This window comes from Sphaerodactylus townsendi, linkage group LG13 (assembly GCF_021028975.2).
Source record: "Sphaerodactylus townsendi isolate TG3544 linkage group LG13, MPM_Stown_v2.3, whole genome shotgun sequence".
In the NCBI taxonomy this organism is placed as follows: domain Eukaryota; kingdom Metazoa; phylum Chordata; class Lepidosauria; order Squamata; family Sphaerodactylidae; genus Sphaerodactylus; species Sphaerodactylus townsendi.
The window spans coordinates 23,892,516-23,912,522 of NC_059437.1; the positions used below are offsets into that span (position 1 = coordinate 23,892,516).

The following is a 20,007-nucleotide window of genomic DNA, read 5'->3' on the forward strand; positions in this document are numbered from 1 at the left end:
CAGCTGCCTCCTTTTCCTCCATTTCACAGGCTGAGTCCTGTCTGTGCGGAGGTCTGTGCAAGCATAAGACAGTCCTCTGTGCATCATTGTCACCTTTTTAATGGCCACACTGTACCTGCGGAAAAGCGTAAACAGCAGTAGGAGGGCTGTATAGATTAGTGGTCAGAGGGAGGGGAATTGTCAAGTACATCTATTTGTTATATAAGCCCTCTCGGTTTAGTAGTATAAACTGACAAATCAGAGTTGAAAGAGAAGAGTGCAGAGGGTTGTTGCTCCATGAAATGGGTGGGCACATCCATTTCTCCAGTCTGTCACCCTCCCTGTGTTAGGTCTGACTGTTGGTGCCTTAATCGCCATGGCTGTATTTCCTTATAATATTGGCCATAATTCATGTTATACAGAAGCATAATAGTCACGAATGCCGGTTGCCATCCAAAGCAGCAGCCAGGAGGCAGCAGTAATGAAAAGAGAAGGGGAAGTTCACTAGCTGGAGGCTCACACTTATCAAGGAGCAGAAGTGAAACTGCACACCCAATTCTTTCCTGCTTTCCATGTCCACATTCAGAAAAAAACCCTTTGTTTTCTACCACTCATGGGAATGGAGGCTGCCAGTTAATCAAATGTGCCAAATACTCAAATGTATTGCTCTGCCTCTCCCTGGAGGAATACACAGCAGCAACTGAACTCCCATTGGGAACACTATTGCAACAACCCCTATGCCTGAGGGCCATTTTTCTCTTTCCCTCCAATCTGTGGAATGACCTTCACAGCAGGGAAATGAACAGGTCAACCAGCCAACAGCTCTCTGGCAGAGCAGGCTTCTGGCATCTCAAGGCATGCTGAGGATGATGTCAGCTGTCAGCATCAAGCTGGAGAGGTGGGGCTGGGAACGTGTGTGCCCAAGGATGCAGGTGTGGTGGTGAAATGGGAGGAGCTTCACTTCTGGTTGATGTTGATTAACTGAGCATTTTGGATCATCCAATCTCAGGTAACAAAGCTTTTACTATTGAAAGGGAAAGGCACAATTCAAACCAAGTGCAACCTTCATAATTAAGATGATTGTGTGTGTTTTTGTTTTGGTTTGTTATTTATTTAAAGAAAATTCTTCTGTAGTCTAGATTAGTTTTCATGAGTAATCACAATCATCATCTATATTTCTAACTCCCAACTGTGCCTCTTGCCTGTGGATACCTAAATCCACAGGTCTGACACCCCAACGGATGCTTCTGCAGACTTGGGGGACCCCCTAGGCTTCAGAAAAAACTGAAATTATAAAAATGGGGGTTTAACCCCCCCCCTTCTTAAAAAAGCATCTGCACATGCACTGACAATGCTTTTTTCTGTCAAAATGGTGGTAGCCACAGTAGAAGGCCTGGCCATGTTGACTGCTGGATTAGGTCAGCCCATGGCAGCAGAAGGGGCTGATGGGAAATGTAGTCCATAACATCTGGAGTGCCAAAGGTTCGCCATCACGGTCCTAGGCTATGTCACCTCTACGCAGACACCTGTGGCCACTCCAGGGACAGTTGCTGTTGCAGCGGATGCTCCTGACTGCTCCCAGCTTTTAGGTGAGTGGTTGGGGGGAGATGGGATTTCTTCTCCCAGCAAGGGGGAGACTGGGTTTTGCAGGGCCTTGTTTGTCTATATATCTATTGCTCAAGGATGGCCTCCATCTGCAGATATCTAAACCTATGGGTTGGGGCCATACACTAAACATGTTTTTGCAAGCTTAGGGAACCCTCCAGGTTTCAGAAAAATCTATCTTTAAAATGGTAATTGAGGGGTCCAAACCCCCCCCCCCAAAAAAAAAGGCTTTCTCTTCTCAGCTGACATTGGCGGGAGCCAAGAGCCTCTCTTTCTACTAGATGCCAGGCCAAACATTTCTCCTTTCCCAAGTTTTTCACTAAGCGTTTTCAGGGGGAGTAGCGGTGTTTTATGGTCTCTCACGCCTGAGGCTTGGTCAATATTAGTATCATTTTAGACTGTTCTCTTTGTTTTATCTATTTCTGTATCCTGGATCTTCTAATCAGCTTTTGTTTGAAATGGCATGTTTTTTTATTGATCTGTTTTTAATTATTTATTCTCCCAGGTTGGCTGTTTTATGGAGTAATTTCATATGACTTTTTTTTTATTATATTGATTAACTTTGTTTTATTATTGTGAGCCCCCTTGAGCAAGTCTGGAGAGGTGCCATACAAATTTCCTAAATATATAATGCCGTTTTAATTAAACAATCACGGCATGCCATGGCGTGAGCATTTTGGTTCTGTCTGCCATGAAGCAAATTCTCCATACATTTTTCAAAATGCTTTCGTGGAGTTCTGAAATGTTGTGTTGTGGCTTAGAAATGAAAGGGGTCCATTTGTTATAGAGGGGGTTGTACAGTCTCAGAAGGAGCAGTTTCATTTCATTCAGGTAGTGTTGGATCAGTGCCTATCACTAGAAGCATACAAGTTACCTACAGCACACAGTGGCCTTAGCTATAGCTGAGGCTAGGGGTGCCAACCTCCAGGTGATCTCCAGGCAACAGTGACATAGTGGTTAAGAGCAGGTGTACTCTAATCTGGAAGGTCGGGGTTTGATTCCCCGCTCTGCCGCCTGACCTGTGGAGACTTATCTGGGGAATTCAGATTAGCCTGTACACTCCAACGCACACCAGCTGGGTGACCTTGGGCTAGTCACAGTTCTTCTGAGCTCTCTCAGCCCCACCTACCTCACAGGGTATTTGTTGTGAGGGGGAAAGGGAAAGGAGTTTGTAAGCCCCTTTGAGTCTCTTTGCAGGCGAGAAAGGAGGGATATAAATCGAACTCTTCTTATTCATCTGGAGAAAATCACCACTTTGGAAGGTGGATTTGATGGCATTATACCCCGCTGAAATCCCTCCTCTCCTCTCACCGAACCCCACCCTCCTCAAGCTCCACTCCTCAAATTTCCAAGTATCTCCAACCCGAAGCTGTCAACTCTAGTTGTTGCCTTTTCTTGAAAAGATTGCTCTGGCTGCACTTATATATGATGTGATCACAATCAGGCAAGATGACTGCAATGTGCTACTTTGTGGGGCTGTATTTGAAGACTGGAAGTTCAATTGGTGCAAAGCACAGCAGCAGGACTGCAGGCTGGCCCTATGTTAAGACTTCGTAAAGCTGGTCGCAAGTTTGCTTCAATACATAAGTCAAAGTGCTGCTATATATAATGCACTAGCAGTACAGCGCATTCTATGAGCAAATAAAATGGGCTCTAGGCGGAGGGTGGGAGGGCAGGCCCAGCAGTTTTCCTGGCCCCCCGCCTTCTCCCACCAGTTCTCCTCCCTGCCCCAACTCACTCTCTGATCTACCCTGACTCTGCTCCTTTGTTTACCTCTCATCACCCTGCCCCTCCTGTCTTGCTGTCCTCCTGTTATCCCCTCCCTCCTCCCAAAGTTGTCCCCTTCTGAACTCCCTCCACCTCATCTGGGTCCTGTGTGAAACCCAACTGGGGCAGGGGCCACTTGCTCCTTTCTTTCCCCCTGTGGCCTGGCTGGTGCTGCCAGCTTGCTGACCCCAGGCCTAGAGGGTGAGCTTTGATTAGAGGGCTTTGCAGCCTGGAGTCTCTCTCGCCCCCCCCCCGCCCCCCACTGGCCTCTTCAGCCATTCTTTCTTGCTTCATAGAGGTGGACCAGCTGCATAAGCATGCTTCAGCTCCCCTGGAAGGTGGAGGTAGGTGTGGGGCCATGCTTTGTCTTTTGACAAAGGGAGAGGGCAGGAGGAGAACAGGAGGCTTCTGGCAGGACCATCCAGGAGAGCAGCTTGACCCCTTTGCCCCAGCAGGCCTGGCTTGCTGCTTGGGGGGGGGGAGAGGGCCAGTGGACGAAAGCCCCTCCCACCCCCCACCCCCAGGATAGTTCTCTGCAGAAAAGCTTCATGGCTAGGAGTGCATGCCTCTTTGCATATATACAGAAACACGAGGAGATCCCCACCCCCACTACAAGCCCACTGTGCAGTAAAAAGCCTCGAGGTAAGTGTTCCGTGCATAATGGGCCGTTATTCCATTTCCTTAAGATTGTTTCAGGTGAGAGAAGATCTAGATGTGAAAGGAAGAATAATCGAACTCGGATGAGGTTTTGAAAGAACGGGGTCCTTTTGATACAGATGGACTGTCCCAAAGTGGCAGGAATATGGCTAGGATATGTGACAGTTTACTTTCCTAAAACACAGCCACACTATCGTTCTTGAACTGCAGTAAATTACGCTGAATATTTTCTTTGCTTTTTGTCTATCGTTATCTAGTTGGCTGTGCTTTTTTTAAAAAAACCAGACAGTTCCATGAAGGAAAGGAAACCTTGCAATATATCTGGAGCTGGGGCTATCAACCTCTTAACCTCTTGCTGAACTGTGAGCTGAAACAACCTTCTCTACGAGATGTTACACAAAAGCAAAGAAACTCAGCGGGGTGAGAAGGGGGGGGAAATGAGTGAGCGGGACAGGAGAGTGAAGGTTACTTTTGTGTGTACTTTCACTTAAGGCTCTAGCATCAGGCAGTTTCATTCCCGCTGGACTGAAATGGAGATGACGCAACAAGGATCTAATGAGCCTGGGGAGGGAGTGGTGTTTCTTACCTGCCTAGGATTGTAATTTCAGACTCTTTTGAGCAGCAGCAGGCTGATGGTGCCCACTGAAAGCACCTGAGAGCTCCGAATGTTATGCTTAAGTGGCCAAGCGATGAAGCAGAGGAAGAAGCCCAGCTGTGTCTGCTTTCTGGTTCTTGCTGGCCTGCTCAGAGCTGCAGAGGCTATCCCGGTCAAAGCCAACGTGAGCTTGTTTTACTTCAGCACTTCGAGCAACAGGACCGAGGCCGACAAGTGCGAATGCGGCCTGTACGGAGTGAACTCTCCTGTGGCTGACGCTCAGGGATTGGTGGTCATTCCCAACTCTACCAACCTCCAAGCCTGCACTTGGGACACAGCGTTTGCTGCCCCCAGGTTGCCGTGGGTCGCCCTGATTGAAAGAGGCAACTGCACTTTCACGGAGAAGATCAACCGTGCAGCTGGGCAGGGGGCCGAAGCTGTGGTGATCTACAACTACCCTTCGCGTGGCAATTACACGGTCCCCATGGCCCATCCTGGTGAGTGTTGTCATCGCTGGTTCCGGAAAGCTTCAGCCTTGATGGTTCGGGCTTTCCACTTAGATTGCTGCTCATTTGGGTTGTGTTATGATCCCAGCATCTGAGATAGAATCTTGTAAATTGGGCTCTCAAATTAGTATGAAAAGACTGCTTGGTTGAGGAATCAATTGGTGGGTCTTATTTAGGAAAAAAAAGCCCTGCAATATTAGTCTGGTTTATCGTTGACCTGATTCCCATACCTGAGTAGATTTACATACGCCGTGTGATAATTAATCATTCATATACACCCTCATTATAGGAGCCGCGTGGCATAGTGGTTAAGTGCTTGCACTGTCACTCACATGGCCAGGAGTTCGAGCCCCTGGTGGGTCAGATATCCTGGCAGCTGGCTCATGGTCAACTCAGCCATCCATCCATTCCTTGGTTGGTAAATGAGTACCTAGCACATAGCTAGGGGGTAAAGAAAAGCTGGGGAAAGCAATGGCAAACTACCCCACAAAAAAAAATTGCCTATAAAATCACTGCTTGCAGTGGTACCCCAGGGTCGGACACGACTGAAGGGGAAACTTTACCTTTTATGCAGCCTCATTATACCACCACTGAGTTCTAACGTACCCTTTTGGAGGAAAGTTCCTTTGAACTCACAGGGGCTCACTTCCAGATGAATATGCATTAAAATTGAGGCAAAAGTACATTTCTGTTCTATTTTCCTCTTTGTGATGTGAGAGAATAACCTTTTCTGTCAGATGGAGAGCTGAGAATGGGGCAAAAAAAACAAATTGCCCAAGCTAAACGGGTACAAAAACTCACCTCTCTTGAAATCAAAATTAACTTTAAAAAATTAACTCTCCCATCATAACGCACATTTTACAAAGAACTAGATTTGATGGCAAATGCAGTATGTTTGCCCCCATGGCAACCGCATAAACAGCAGGCATGTGGTCCGCATCCCACCAAAGAATTTTATTGGAATTGCTTTTTTTGGATATAAAAATTTAAAAATGGGGTGTCAAGATCAGGACCACTCCACAAGCATAAAGGGAGGGCATGTGTGATTATTGGCTGATCTGTTTTTTAAAAAGTAATTGCTACACACATGTACCTCAATATCAGAACACAGACCTATTGCGACAGGTGTTGATTCAGTTCCCAGATTTCCCGTAAACCCAACCCGAGTTCAGCCAGAAGCGATAAGGAGTAAAACACACAAGAACTGCATTTCTAGATCAGGCCAAGGTCCATCTACTTCAGTATTCCATTTCTAGCAGTGGCTACCTGGTCAAGCAATGAATCAAGGTTATTAGTATTTTCTGTGCTTTCATCCCAGCTTCTGCTATTCTTAAGTATGCTGTTTCAATATGTGGATGTTCTAGTTACCTACTACAGTCAATAGCCATGGGGTTATGTATTCTGCATGGATTTATCTGTTCCCTTTCATAAAGTTGTCTCATGAACAACCATTGCCCCGAGGCTGGCCTGAATCTTTTAAATACTCTAGGGACGTAAATAAATTGATCACCCACTTTTGTTCAAGACATTTACGTCCCCTTTCTCATCAAAGTTTTTCAAGTAACTCCCTGTAAGAAATGCAACAAAACTTGTGTATGAGGGTGCGTATATGAAGTGCCAAATCAAGTCAATTCTGACTTACAGTGACCCTATGAATTAAGGACCTTCAAAATGTCCTAATATTAACAGCCTTGCTCAGGTCTTGAAAACTGAAGGGCCATGGCTTCAGTTATCGTGTCAAATAAAACCCATGCAATCATCAATAATTAAAGATTAATGTTAAATTCACAATGCATGCACACAGTAGCAGCAAAAACAATAGCCCCCCCCCCTTACAAATGAGAGAATAGATCAGTGATGGCGAACCTATGGCACGGATGCCACAGGATGCCTCTCTGTGGGCACTCGCACACAGAGTTTGTCATGTGGAGGGTGGAAAATCACCCCCCCCTTCCCACACACACACACATCTAGGCTGGCCTGGGCCACTGAGCACAACGTGCGCGCACCGTGGTGAGCAGGAAGGACTTGGCTGGTGGGCCTGTTGCCTGTGCTCTGGGTGGCTGCTGCCTGAGGGGGGGGGGGGCAGAGATGCTAGAGAGGCACAGAGCGGTGCATGTGGGATTTGCTGGAGACTAGAGCAGGCTGGCCCCTGCTTGAGCAGGTGGGGTGGAGGAAGAGGGAGCTAACCGGTTTTTTTCTAAACTAAAACCTCAGCATTCAGGTTAAATTGCCAGGTTGGCACTTTGCGATAAATAACTGGGGTTTGGGTTGCAATTTGGGCACTCAGTCTCAAAAAGGTTCGCCAACACTGGAATAGATCTAAAAATACTTTAAGGATTGGCATGGGAAAAGTAAACACATCTGCTGCCTAAGACTTGAAGAGATGGCATAGGTACCAAGTAAACAGATGCAGATGAGGGGCCACAATAGGGGGGAAATGTCTATCTCTGCGTGTCTTACTATATGATAAGAAATAAGTCATACCAAGGCAGTTAAATGACCAACAGTTGATTACAATGCTATTTTCTCTTTCATTTTTAATGTCTGTCATCTACTTCTGATACTTTGTAATTATCGAGTTTGGGAGGGGGGCATCAAAGGGATCTCCATTGCACACTCAAATGCACGTGTATGTGTGGATCACCCAGCTCCGTGCACCTCCTTCAAAAGGACAGGCAGTGACTGTCTCCCAAAGGCATCAGTACAGCAAAGACAGGCACTCTTGGAATTCTACAACTTTGGCAGGTCCTTACTATGTCTCTTGATATTATTATCTCTTTAGGTAGTGAATGTTTGAACCTGAACACTTTAAAAAAAAAAAAAGCATTAGTGGCCTTACTTCAGAAAAGATCCTCTGTGAGTTTGATGAATAAAATACAATTGTTGTTCTGATGTTAGGGATATTTAGTTTCTGTGTAGCCTGCTGGATCTTATCCCATTGCCTGTGAGTTTTCATTCTGTGCCATGATCTTTTGCTCTGGTGAGCTCCGATTCCTACGTGCTTTGCAAGAGCAAGGGTGAACCTCAGATGGGGTGTCGAACTCACTTATTACGAGGGCCAGATAACATCTAAATGTGACTTGTTGGGCTGCCTTGGCTGGTGAGCCCCCAGAATGGGACCAGGGGAGTGGGTTGCCTCAGCTGGCTCGTGGGCCCGGTATGGCATCTCAAGGGGCCAAATCTAGCCCCCAGGCTGCATGTTTGATACCCCAGGTACACACCGTGTATACTCGACAAGCACAAAATGCTGTGGCCAGGGGCTGAAATACATGTCTAGAACTCAAGATGATCAATTATTTTTGAGTATGATCTGAGCCCTCCTCCCCTTAACAGTGCTTTGGGGAGGTGCTAGAAGAGAAGGAGGGGAATAGTGAAAAAAGAAAGTGGGCAATAGTGAAAATAGGGGGCAAAAGAAGTTTGCCAGTTCCTCTAGCAGCTATATGCATATACTGTGTTACTGGGATTTTATCCTGGAGCAATGTTGCCTCCCAGTGGCCATCTTTAGTCATGCACACCAACTAAGCCAATCAAACCTAAACGAATCAATTCCACAGAATTCACATTTATGTAATAAACACAGAGATAATCTCTGGGCAGTGCTCATGGGAAAACAATTTACCTAGGTATGGTCTGGATTGCAAGGCCATTTGTATTATAAACACGGCAATGCATAGTGATTTCTTTAATGAAGAAGCAGTTAATAAATGTTTTAAAGAACATGACACAGTTTTAGAAATAAAGTTAGACATTTTATCATGCCCTCATCATATTGTATGTATAGAACAGGATTTGGGGGGGGGGGGGGGCATATTACATTGCCCAGAGAAATTAGCCTTGGGCCTTGCCTCTAAACTGAAATTGCATCTGGTCATTCTCTGAACCTCAAATAGGTGAGATCCCATAGAGGCAATGAGTTCAATTCTGAAAGGAAAGAACTAAACTTTTCCTTTTCTGCTTTGCCTCTTTCTCTTCCCTGCTTATTTTAAATCTTGGTTGCTTTCTGATTCATGTCCTACACATTTTCACCTCTCCCTCCCACATATTTTCACTCCCTCCCAGCAAGTCTATACCATGTTCTGATGTACCATAATCCCCAAGTGTGGGATTTCTTGTCTAGATACAGCCGTGGCTGTCCCATCCCTGAGCCAGCTTCTGTTTCTTTGGCAAGCTGCAACAGATCTATCTCTATAACTTAATCAACAGCTATAGGATAACGCCCATTCACTGGATACCAGCTCCTTCCTGCTTAACTCCTCCTTGGGTATCTAATAAAAGGTGCTCTTAAAGCCTATGAAAATGTATACCTCAGTAAACCAATTTACAAAACTATTATGGATCCAGAGGCCGGAAGCACGTCAACAAAAATGGGGTGTTTCTGTGCTCACAGTTCTCACTGGCTTTGTGGAGCTGGAGACCAAAAGTTTCTCCGCACAGCAACTGGCTCTCAGGTAGATCGGCAGCAGGGTCTCTTCCTCCTCCCCTGGCTTGTTCATAGCACCGTTCATCTGTTGGGGTGGGGTGATGTACCTCATTTTCCTTACGTTTGCTCAGCTCACAGATGATCAGCACCATGAGGAATTTTGCTGATGTTGGGGTAGGGTTCACCAAAAGAAATGTTCCCCTGCCAGTCTAGCCTGTCTGGGCGGTCAAGGACTGGGCTGAGGCACAAGCAAATGGCCTACTTGCTCAGACCCTGAGAAGCCCCACCCAACAGTTTCTGAGCCTCAGGAAGCACCCTCCCTGACCTTTTCTGGCCTGCTAGTGCAAGAAACTTCCTCAGTGCTCTGCCCAGTGCCTCATGGTGGCCAACAGGCAGACTGGTCGCCAGACACATCTTTAGTTGAAGACCCACTGTAAAACTGGTTTCTAAATCTGGTGTGCAATCTGGTGGCTGCATACAGGGTTTTTCCCTTTACAATCAGCTAGGTTCCTATTGTAGGGCAGGTTTACATGAGGAACTTCCTTGTGCCTGAAGAATACATTGAATCAGGGTATTTGTCTTGTGGCTGAACCAGACTAGGGCAGTCTCTTGTCTGAGTTAAACCCTTGGTATGTTTTCTCAGTTAAACGCTTGATGTATTTTCTCAGTACAATGTGCCTGCTGAGTTACCAGGGAGAATCAGAATCCAAACGGAGTCTGTTTGCATATGGTCTGAACACCTCTGCCTTATCTGCTCCACTTTTAAAAGGGGGCCTTTTATTAATGTATTGTCGAAGGCTTTCACAGCTGGATTCAACTGGTTGTGGTGGGTTTTCCGGGCTGTGTGACCATGGTCTGGTAGATCTTGTTCCTAACAAGATCTTGTTCCTTGTAGAAGCTTGGCTCCCAGTACTTAAAAAAAATGGACTGATAACCCCACCCACAATACAATACACTCAACCACACCTTTGCATAGCAAGTTCCACCCAAACATTACAGATTGGTTCCCCACCCTGGGACATGGACAATATACTCCACTGAACTTTCCCTTCTCACTAGACACAGTGTGAAACAGACTTTATTCTGTGATACACCTCTGAAGATGCCAGCCACAGATACAGGTGAAACGTTAAGAACAAGATCTACCAGACCACAGCCACACAGCCCGGAAAACCCATCACAACCGGCCTTTTATTAGTTTCCCACTACAGTGATGGTCTGGAACTTGCAGGCCGCCTTCCTCTGATTTTATCTCTCGATTCAAGATTGATGGCAAACTTTGCTCTGATGCCCTGTTAAAGGTGTGTTTTTAATTATTTATCTTCCTTGGAAAACATTTTTCTTGGTCATTAGATACGTTTATGAGTGCTGCTGTCATTGGAATTGGGCGTTCTGACCTCAACCACCTCAGTTCTCTCCACTGATAAACTGATATCGCACCATAATAAATACCAACCTTCTATGACAGACTTTTCAAAGTGCAATTGACAAAATCAGAACTGTACAGCTGAGTCAGGCAGTGTTTATCTGGCTTTTATTTTCCTTGAATCTGAGGATCAGAAAAATGTGCCATTTCAGGAACAAAAAATACCAACGGTGAAAAGGTTTTTTCGAAGGTTGAATTTGGACTTGGAATGAAGTCACCATAAACAGAAAAGGAGTCTCCAATTATTCGATCCATGAATCAAATCATTTTTAAAGTTACCGCCAAGAAGAACTTCAACATATGTCCTTGTAATCACTGTCTGCATTGTTCTTCAGTGAGAGGGAACACCTGAGCAAGTCAAGGTAACACTGGATTTCAACTCCAGGTGTGAAACGCCAGTTTGCTTTTGCACAAATCAATGGCTAGCTCTCATCAAAGACAGGCAGCTAGCATCCTGGGGGCTCAATCCAACCTTGAAGGCCTTTCTATCTGCCCCAGCAAATGTATTTAGTTATTTATTGAAAACATATTCACCTTGGCTTTCTACTTAAGTGACTATCATAAAAAAGTAATACAAGTCATAAAATAGCTACTAGTACATGGAACACAATCAAAGCCACATTAGAAAGCAGTTGCCAAGTCCAGGATTATTCACAAAAGAACTTTGGGGAAAAGGCTAGATCTTTTCCTTGATGCCTAAAACATAGAAGGCATGATGCTAAACAGACCTGTCTGGAGGGCATCTTCATGCATGATTCCGCTTTCCTAGGACTTCCTGCCCTGCAAGAATCAGTTAACAGTTCTCTTGAACAATGCAGAGAAAAACAAGTTTGTCATGGTTAGTTTGTACGTGAGCTGAGACACACACAGTGCTGTCCAGCACAGAGCTACACCTTTCTGAGTCTCTTTTCCCCACTTCTCCACATGACCGGTGAACTTGATTATGTCCTGCCCAAATATGAACAAATGCAAATGCAAGGTATTTGGGGTTTGGGGGGTATTTTTTTGGTGTTTTTTGGCCTGCAGGGAGTGCATTTTTAAAGTTAGCGGCACCATGATTTCAGGGCATCATCCAGAGACTGTCCTGATGATACCACCCAAGTTTGGTGATGTTTGGTTCAGGGGGAGCAAAGTTATGGACTCCCAAATGGAATGCCCCCATCCCCATTGTTTTCAATGGGAGCTAACCTGAGATGGGGGCTACCCATTTGAGGGACCATAACTTTGGTCCCCCTGAACATAACTTCACCAAACTTGGGTGGCATCATAAGAATAGTTAACAGATGACATCCTGAAATTTTGGTATCACTAGCTTTAAAAATACATCCCTTCCAGGCTCCCCAAGAAATTTGCCCAAGATTCTTTGTTTTGCAGTGACTTTGCTCCATTGTAGCTAATGAGGAATTTCTGAGGCAGGCTGAACATTTTTGAAGATAGAGGCGCCAGACTTTCAAGGTGGCTCCAAGAGGCCTCCTGGTAATAGCATCCAAGCTTGGTGAGCTTTGCTTCTGGAGTAGAGGGGGGAGTTGAGAGAGTTCTGAGAGAACTCAGCCGACAGGCTTTTATGTGCAGGAGCGGGGAAACAAAATAAGCCTTTTGGGGGCCCATAAAATTGAACCCCCAGAAGCAAAGGCCTCCAAACCTGGATGCTATTACCAGGAGGCCCTGTTGGAGCCACCCTGAAAGTCTGGCACCTCTATCTTCAAAAATGTGCAGCCTGCCCACACACTCAGAAATTCCCCATTGGCTACAATGGAGCAAAGTCACTGCAAAACAAAGAATCTTGGGCAAATTTCTTGGGGTGCCTGGAAGGGGTGTATTTTTAAAGCTAGTGACACCAAATTTTCAGGGTATCATCTGTTAGCTATTCTTATGATGCCACCCAAGTTTGGTTAAGTTATGTTCAGGGGGACCAAAGTTATGGTCCCTCAAATGGGTAGCCTCCATCTCAGGTTAGCTCCCATTGAAAACAATGGGGATGGGGCACCCCCTTTGGGGGTCCATAACTTTGCTTCCCCTGAACCAAACTTCACTGGTATCATAAGGACAGTCTCTGAATGGTACCCTGAAATTTTGGTGTTGCTAGCCTTTAAAATGCGCCCCCTGCAGGCCAGAACGTGAAAAAACACTGTAAAAATTTTAAAACACCCAAACGACCCTGAAATGTTGGTGCGCCCCCCACGTGACCAAATGGGGGGTGCCCGGGGACATAGGGTACCCCCTGTCCCTAGGCAGGAACGCCACTGAGCTTACTCCATGTCAGCAGGGCATCTAAACTTCAGTTAGTTTAGTACAACAAAGAAGCTGTTTCAGGTGACACCAAACCTCAGTTTGGTGTGACATCTGAAGGCTGCCAATATCGTTGTCAGGGTTAGTTCTAGATTTGGGAGGTTCGGGGCAGAGAGTTCCCAGGACCCCCTTTATAAACCATGAGCCCCTGCTCACACCTTCATTCCCTCCCACCCATCCTCATGTGTCCTATGTTGGCCTTCACCTCTATACTTGCAAAACCTCTCACCACCTATAGTCAGCCACCTGCACTGTCCTCAGCCCTTTATTTGGTGTCACTGGAAAGTACGTGCACCTGGAATCATACTAGTAGAGCTCTAGCAAGTAAAGAAGAGTGTGTGTGTTAGCGTCGGCAGGTCCTCCTAAGGCTAAGCTCTGAGCCTTAACAGCTGCCTAACCTCAGAATACGCTGATGCTGGCCCAGGCTGCTTGCCCAGTTCCAAAAGTGGTCCCTTCTTGAAATCCAGTTAACTAAGGCCTAGATATCGGAACTCATTCCTGTAAAAAGATTTAAAAATTTACGAAAGAGGACTTCCTGTCTTTCCCTTTATTCCAGCATTCCACCTTCTGAATTGGTTCCTTTAAACATCATGAATTGTACCCAGAAGGCAAAATGGATCGGTTTCCTTATGTCCCCTCACAGTCTTTTGACCCTGTAAAATGCCTGCAGGTATTTGAAGCTGTTACTGTTAAATATTGTGGAACTAGTTTCTCCGCAGATTTGATCTGCCCTTGCTAGCTTTTTGTTGGTGTTAAACTGAATTATTAGAGTAGATAATATAGTGCTCAGTCTGGGTATCTGTGCAGTCTATTGGTAATTGCTGGAAGAAAAAGAGAGAGATCTTTCCAGAAGCTCATGAGATACTAGGCATGTGACTTCGGCAGTTAACTCTTGCTTGACTGAATGAAGCAGGCACTAACATTTCTGTCTATGTACACTTTTGCTCTGACCAAGGTCTTTTGTTGTGTTTTAGCCTCTCCTTACTCTTTCAAAGTTGTAGATTCCTGTAATTCTCACCCTCATCCCTCTGAAGATAAGTTTTCCATCTTCTTTTGTGAGGCTAAGGGTCATTCAACCCTTAGCACAACAGACTATTTCTCTGTGCTGTGATCGTGGCTGTTGTAGGTTGAGTTGCTGCAGTCTAATTTTACGGCAGACTCATCTTTTATTCCCGTCATCAGAGTTTGGTTTAAAACCATTGTAATTTAAAAGCACTTCTGTTATTGGCCATTCTATCCCCACCATCTTGACAGAAATCTGTCTGTCTGTCTGTCTGTCTGTCTGTCTGTCTGTCTGTCTGTCTGTCTGTCTATTGATATTCGTTCTTCCCAGTGACGATTCCTCCTTTTTCTGCAGCCTCCATAAAGGCATGCAAGACACGAAACCCTTGAGATCTTTAACATGAAAGCAAAGTGTTTTTTCTTCTTCCCTTGGACAGTACTTTGTATCATGTTTTTCCCTCTTTTCTTCCACTCAGCTCTTTCACCATTAAGGGCCTTTCATCCCAACATTATTTTTAATCTGTCTTCCTAAAACAGCTTTAGGCTACTTCTCACACTGTAGTTAAATGACACGGGAGACCTGCCTGTTATGTCTGTGTCTTCTTTTTCAATGTTATTTAGACTTCAGTCAGAGCTCTCCTCATTTTATCTGTTTTTTTGAGGATTCGTCATATTTGTATCTTTTAATCAAGGGCAGAATAAAATGCTTTTGTAGAAGAAAGCATAAAAAAATTACCAGAATATTAAAATTAATTTCACAGTTTGAATGAAAATATTCTGCTTTACAGCCTGTTTACTTTAAAAAGTTGCCATCAGATTGTACTCAATGTGGGAACAGTTAGTATCACTTTCAGCCATGAGGAAGTGCCGTTCTTCTTTACAAAGCTGAGAGTTCCTGCTCGTTCTTTCTTTGTCCTTCAGATCTTTTCTTTTTTAGGGTTGCCACATCTTAGTAAAAGGTAGCAGCAATGTCTGGGGGTATTCTGTGACAAGCTAACACATTATAATGGTATGATAGACATGGATCTTGTTGAAATTTTTGCAGATATTCTATATGCTGAAATTAATCTGCAGCCAAAAACAAAAGCTCAACCAATAAGGAAAAGGGTCACACCCCTTTAAAAAATTGTTCAGGATCTTGTTTTCCTTAAAACATCTGCTCATTATAGTTGCTGTAAAATGCAATACAGCCCTGACACAGGTACCCTTAGGCTAACTAGATCTTGTTAGATAGAAGCTAACCAGGGTTGAACCTGGCAAGTATTAGGATGGGAGACCTCCAAGGAATACCAGGGTTGTGATGCAGAGGCAGGCAATAGCAAACCACCTCACTGTCTCTCACCTTGAAAACCCCACCAAGAATTGCCATTAGTCAGCTGTGACTTGACAACAAAAAAAGGTGAAAGGTACGGTATGTACAATAGTGATTAAAGCATTATTTCAAAATACAATATATATTTTTCAAAAGGTGGAATCCAATGTGTCAAAATCCAATGTGCCAGCTATCTTAGATGAGTTGTATGGTTGACACTGCTAGGCCTGGGCAAGTCGCACAACTTGCGTAAAGGTTGCCACTGGGTTCAGGGGAGTTGTGTGGCCATGCCACACCTGAAACAAATTTCAAGGTAGCTGGCGCCAATAAATCTTCCTTCAAGAGCAGAAGGGAGCGAGGTGGAGTAGACCAGGAGGCCAAAATAGTCCGTGGAAAGTCCTGATCTCTCCCCTTGTTTTTATTGACATTATATGCCATTAAAGGTATTGTATTTGTATTTGTTTTTATTGACAGAAAGGAAGGTTTGAAAGCTACAGCATATAGTGCGAAGAAGAGCATATTACTTGGAGAATATAGTGTGAAGAAGTCTGAAAATATAATACATTGCAGAATAAATGATGTGAAACTTTTTATTTTCCAGAAAAATAGGCTTACAGTATCATCAGTATTCAACAGAAAAAACCCCCCACTATATTCAACACAGAGATGCATCCTTATTCATAAAAACAATATAAACCATTTTCAGCTAATAGAATGTAAATTGTACCTATTCAGCCATTGCACAAATGCATGTCCTGAGCCATCTCCGTATTTTTTATCTATTTCCAATTCATCCTTTATAAATTTCTTTTATAAAATTTAGCACTTCTTCACATTTTCAGTTGACACTGATCTGTTCTAGTATTGGCCCGAATGGAACCATTGTTCCTGAAATATCTCATTACTATTTTCCTAACCTTCCAAAATATGTTTGAGAAAAGTTATTGTATCCAGTCGCATCACACTCCAGATTTTATGTTTTCACACAACTACTACAACAATTATGGGGGAAAGTCCCTATTGCCTTATTGTATGTCCAAGCAAGAGAATTTAACACTTCCATATATTCTCTAAATTGCCTGGGATATACTTTCCATACAAAAAAATTGTAAGCAGTTTTTTTTAATGTGGCTTCCAAAAAGTATTTAATCAGCTCTCAAGACAAGCAATTCCATTGAGATTCTGCACCACAGTTCTCCTTTACATTTTTCATTCTCGTTCTTTTAGATTACACAATATTTTATACATTTTGGAAAGAAGGCCTCATTGAACAGACACAGATATTGCCAATTGTTCAGCCTCTGTCAGATCCCTGTATGCTTTGAAATTGCTTGAGATTCTTAGCACACAGTTGCAAATTTGTGTAAGAATTAATTTTAAAATATTCAACTGGAGCTTTCTGCTTTATCTGCCAAATGTTTGTTCTTAATTAAATCAGTTTGTATTTTATTCTGAATTCATTCTTGGAAGTTTCCTCACTTCCTGGCTTCCAAGGAATCTTTACTTAAAAATGGCCAAAATTAGAAGGGGAAATACCAGGTCATACAGTCTCTATAATCTTAAATTAGGCATATTGTTCACCATATTTCACATTTATTTCCTTTTATCCATACCTCTTTCTTAAAATTATTCAGGATTAATTTGATCTGTGAAGTCTGTAATCCCACGGAGGGTAGGTACTGTTGTAAGTTGTTGGAATCGATATTATACGTAAACCATTATGGTAATGGCTGCAAGTTGATATTTTGAAATTTTTCAGAATGGAAAGAGGGACAGATTTGCCCTGTAATTTAGCAGGAAAAATCCAATAGGGCAAGCTGCCCTCAGGGCCCCTGTGGTGGGGCAGGTGAGGAGGAATATGGTGGTGGTCAACTTCGCCCACCCAAGCACAATGCACCCAGCTTAGAGGAGAATGGACACAATGGAGTGGGGCCTTTCTCTGTGCTGGCCCCACTTTGCCCAGGCTGTCATGGAGGATCATGGCAGTGTCTCTTCTGCTCTCTATCAGGTGGGGTAGGCATGGCAGCAGGAGGGGGCATCTTTTCCAGAATTGTTTTGACCTCCCAGCCTCCTACCTGCTGCAAATCCATTTTGACACTTCTTCTTTCATGCAATTTACAATTCTGAATAAATCTAGCATAGTTTCCATTCTCTGTATCAAACCCACAAGGATCTGAAAAGAATGGTTAGGAAAAGAAATATGATTTGCAGGGAGAAGCTTAATTTTTGTAATGGTCAGTCTACAAAGCCACAAGAGTTTTAATTCTGCACAAACCTCCCTTTACTTTATAATTTTTGTAGGTAAAATACCTCTCCTTCTGTGGCAACAAACATGAGTACATTATAAAGGAAACATGACCTCAAACAAATTTTGGGGAGGGTGTGGTCCTGCCAACAATGACAATTTTTTAAAATTGACTGTAGGTACACTTCAAAATACTGACTCTGCAACTAGTCAATGAAATTCACAGCTATGATGTGCTAAATTTTGTTGACCTGGAATGGTGTGACTGTTCTGTGACGCTACCAATAGACAGGGCCATGAGACTTCAACCTGAAGAATGCTTAAGCATTTCCAATTTCTTTTAGTCCTGGATTCACTATCCCTGATAAAAGGGAAACCCCATAATATTTCACACCTATTTGACTGTCACACATTTGTGAATTTATCTAAATTGCACAATTGAGTTTCAGCGTTGGAGGGAAGTTAAGTACAGAACTGCATTTCTGTTATGTTTGTTTTTAGTCTTAGGAAGGTGTTGCAAGCTGTACATAACTGAGTACCGACATGTACAGACACATTCTACCCATTAGAACAGTTACTTGAGGCTTCCAAGCTGTTCAGTCTTCTGTGTCGTCTTTTTGATCATATGGAAAGTTCAGTTCTCCTCTCTTGTGTAATTGGTTCCCCAAAGGACAGAGTTGGAAGGAAATAAGTCCTTCTGATTCAGGCCCAGCAAATGGAAACTCCATCAGACTTGAGTAAAAACCTTGATGAATCAACATATCCGACCCTCTGATGTCCTACTGATGCCAAACAAGTTTGGACACATTCCCTCCAGTAGTAGATCATATAGCCCTCATTGTCTCTCTTTACAGAAATTTCCTGTGCAACTGTTATTTATTTTCATACAAGCTCATCCTGTTGTTGCATCTTTAATGTGCATGGAACTTTACAGTGCATGGAAACTGGAAAGGGGGTATTAAAAAGGGATATATGAGGGGAAAATTTGCATGAACATAGAGACATACTGGGAGAAAATGGCAGCCGGGGCAACGCCTGCTCAAGTGCTCCCCGTGTGATCTAATGGGTGGTGACTGGGGTCATGTCCCCCCATGTCCCTCTGGGAGATACGCCCCTACATGCACAGTAGTTGCACATTCTTAACAGGGAGGCAACGGGGGAGGGGCTGTAGTAAAAACTTAACTGAAAATTGTGATTTTTATGAGAGCTGCAGGAAGCAACCGTGGAAAATGATATTGTGGGAGGCCATTCCAGACATAAGGACTAGTAAGGGAGAAAAAGAAGAGTCATTTGTGGGAACTGGAAATCTTTTGATGGCTATACATTTTTTCTTATTATTATTTATTAAATTTGAAAAACCGCCCACCCCCGAAGGTCTCTGGGCGGTGTACAACAAAACCACAACTAAAAACAATGTGCACAAGAAATAAGTGATAAATAATTAAAATTCATGAATAAATAATTAAAATTATATGCAGAGAAAAGCAACTACTCCACTGTTTGGCTTTCAAAGTGATTGCAAATTGCTAGCAGCACTCTTAAATAATCATTTTTAAAGTTCATATTTGGCTTGATTGTTCTGATTTGCATTATAAGATGGAGATAAATGTGTCTCAGTTTGGAGTTTTGAGCTGCACAAAACCTTCAGAATTAGTCTTTAAAAGTTTTCTCCTCACTTAGCAGAGGACAGGCTATAGAGGGAAACCTGGATGCTTTCAAGTCTCGCCCATCAATGCTTTAGACATGCTAATGGCCTGCCTGGCCTGAGACAATGAAATGATCAACTAACACCTCTAGCTGGAAGCTGACACCTGAAAGGGATACAGAGACTGCAGGGTGGCTAGAATATAGTTTCCTGGAGATTTCAGGAAACAATTATTTTGACCCACAGGAGGTGGACAAACAGAGATAATAAAATGTCTTGTCACAGAGGGAGGGGGACTCTTGGGGGGGCAATTCTATGGGGGAAAGAGTCTTGAGCTCCAGCTGAAAGAGGCCATTGCCATGTGGATACAAAGAAGTGGATACCTGAACAAAGACCCCAAAGTAGTGCAAATCATCTACTATGTTGTGACATCTCAGCTTTAGGAGCATGCCTTAGAACAAGATTAGCTAGGGCATGTACAGCATGCGGCCTGTCCTCTGTTTTTGTTGACAGTATGCATGCAGGCCTTTTACTTATGGGAAATCCTTTACTGTTT

At 43.8% G+C, this 20,007-nt stretch overlaps 1 protein-coding gene across 1 annotated transcript in view; it reads left to right on the plus strand.

Annotated features, from left to right (window-relative positions):
- Positions 1–4,610: 4,610 nt before the first annotated feature.
- RNF128 (ring finger protein 128) overlaps positions 4,611–20,007 on the plus strand; it is a 59,011-nt gene continuing 43,614 nt past the window's right edge. The window contains exon 1 of the mRNA XM_048514930.1: positions 4,611–5,100. Within this exon, the coding sequence (XP_048370887.1) occupies positions 4,674–5,100 (427 nt within the window). The 5' untranslated portion in view covers positions 4,611–4,673. The remainder of the gene's footprint in view (positions 5,101–20,007) is intronic.